Source organism: Tribolium madens, unplaced genomic scaffold, assembly GCF_015345945.1.
Source record: "Tribolium madens isolate multiple individuals breed KSU strain unplaced genomic scaffold, Tmad_KSU_1.1 Scaffold_20;HRSCAF=117;Tcas5.2_LG4, whole genome shotgun sequence".
Taxonomy (NCBI): Eukaryota; Metazoa; Arthropoda; class Insecta; order Coleoptera; family Tenebrionidae; genus Tribolium; species Tribolium madens.
The window spans coordinates 1,351,572-1,353,767 of NW_025400985.1; the positions used below are offsets into that span (position 1 = coordinate 1,351,572).

The 2,196-nt window shown below is 30.7% G+C and overlaps 1 protein-coding gene across 1 annotated transcript in view; it reads left to right on the plus strand.

Annotated features, from left to right (window-relative positions):
• LOC123005119 overlaps positions 1-1,764 on the plus strand; it is a 26,787-nt gene extending 25,023 nt beyond the window's left edge. Inside the window, exon 4 of the mRNA XM_044398737.1 lies at positions 1,079-1,764. Within this exon, the coding sequence (XP_044254672.1) occupies positions 1,079-1,393 (315 nt within the window). The 3' untranslated portion in view covers positions 1,394-1,764. The remainder of the gene's footprint in view (positions 1-1,078) is intronic.
• Positions 1,765-2,196: the final 432 nt, after the last annotated feature.

The window sequence follows — 2,196 nt, forward strand, 5'->3', positions numbered from 1 at the left end:
TTTTTATACAAGAGTTTAGATTTTGACAAACTAAATTTTTACCAATCTCGCAAACTTTGACCGATATCTTAAAAACTATTATTCGGAGACAAAAAATAAAATCAAATTTCTATTTCTTGGACAATTTTACGTTAGAAAATATAGAAGTTGAGTTGTTTTTCACTCTCCACTTTGTCAAAAAAAATCGTTTGAATCTTGACAAACTAAATTTTAACCAAAACCTTAAACTTTGGCCGATATCACAAAAAGGTTCAGCTGTAGATAAAAAATAACGAGAGATTGGTAATTTTTGGACAATTCTACGTAAGAAAACTTAAAATTTGAAATATTTTTTCTTTTTACTTTGCCAAAAAAATTTTTATACAAGAGTTTAGATTTTGACAAACTAAATTTTAACCAATCTCGCAAACTTTGACCGATATCTTAAAAACTATTATTCGGAGACAAAAAATAAAAACAAATTTCTATTTCTTGGACAATTTTACGTTAGAAAATATAGAAGTTGAGTTGTTTTTCACTCTCCACTTTGTCAAAAAAAAATCGTTTGAATCTTGACAAACTAAATTTTAATCAAAACCTTAAACTTTGGCCGATATCACAAAAAGGTTCAGCTGTAGATAAAAAATAACGAGAGATTCGTAATTTTTGGATAATTCTACGTAAGAAAACTTAAAATTTGAAATATTTTTTCTTTTTACTTTGCCAAAAAAAAAAAAAAATATATACAAGAGTTTAGATTTTGACAATCTAAATTTTAACCAATCTCGCAAACTTTGACCGATATCTTAGAAACTATCACCCGTAGACAAAAAATGAAAATAGATTTGGATTTTTTGGACAATTTTGCGTTAGAAAATATAGAAATCGAGTTGTTTTCACTCTCCTCTTTGTCAAAAAATAATCGTTAAAGTTTGAATCTTGACAAACTAAATTTTAACCAAAACCTTAAACTTTGGGCGATATCACAAAAAAGTAAGAAATGTTTTCTGTTTTGTTATCTTAACAATCCTACGTAAGAAAACTTAAAATTTGAAAAAAATTTTTTTTTTATTTTGCCGAAAAAAAAATTAAAGTTTAGATTTTATTATTATTTCTTGGTATTTTAGGGAGAAGCGTGTCGGTGACGGACGCCAGTGGTAAGCCCTACATGCCCACGGCGTCCAACGGGAGCATGGCTTCCATGAACACCACTTCCACGACCATTGGGTCCACAAATGGGTCCACTGTGGGCTCCTCAGTGACGAGGTCGCCCCTCAGATCCAGTTTGAAGAAGCCGAAACCCAAAGACGGGCTCGGGATCCAAAATCCGGGATTTTCAGGAACCTCCCCCACTCTCTCCCGGAATGGGAGTACGAAAAAAGTGCGGATACAGACACACAGTACTGAAGTGTGATTATTTAAGTACAAAACACCCAAGCTTAAGTGCACTTAAGAAATGTATATAAAATTACATGACGTTGTAAATATTTACTACTTATATACACTTATTTTTTTATTCCGTCCAGCAACCAAGTTGTGTTTTTTATTATTTTGTGTCTATATATTTTATTGTAACCGTTTACAAAACGGAGGAATTTTCACATATTTTATTACTGTTATCTCGATGTTTTAATGGGTTGGGTTGTTGCTTACTAGAACTAGGACTAATCGAACTTTGTTTTGTAAATAGTCCCTCTACAGCGCTCATTAAATCATACAAAATTTTGGGCTTTTGTCATTATTATTATAACTTTGTGATACTAAATAGAACTGTATCATACGTAAGCGGTAGCTTTTTTACCACCCACTCCTAAATATCAATCCCAAACTTGGAAAATTTCGCCTCGAGTAATCCTTCAGCAAGTTTCAAAATTTCAGCGGAAACTTCAGAGTCTTAGCGTAGATGATAATTTTAATAAAGAAAGTTGTTTTTTGGTTTACTTTGAAAACAATGTCAGCAACTCGTCTAAGAAAGTTTGGAGATGAACAGAAAAAATAGGTCAAATTCGATAACGGTTTTTGGAAACGAAAAATTGTTGACCAAACATTTTTTAATTTTTAGCAAGAAATTGACGAAAAAATTAATGATCAATGATTAAATTAGTGTTTAATTGAAACTTAAGCGAAAGAAAAATTTAGAACATGCATCAATTTTCAGCTCGTAATACTTGTTTGCAAAATATTTCTTTTCCATATTTCAAGTTTTTTTTTATTTTA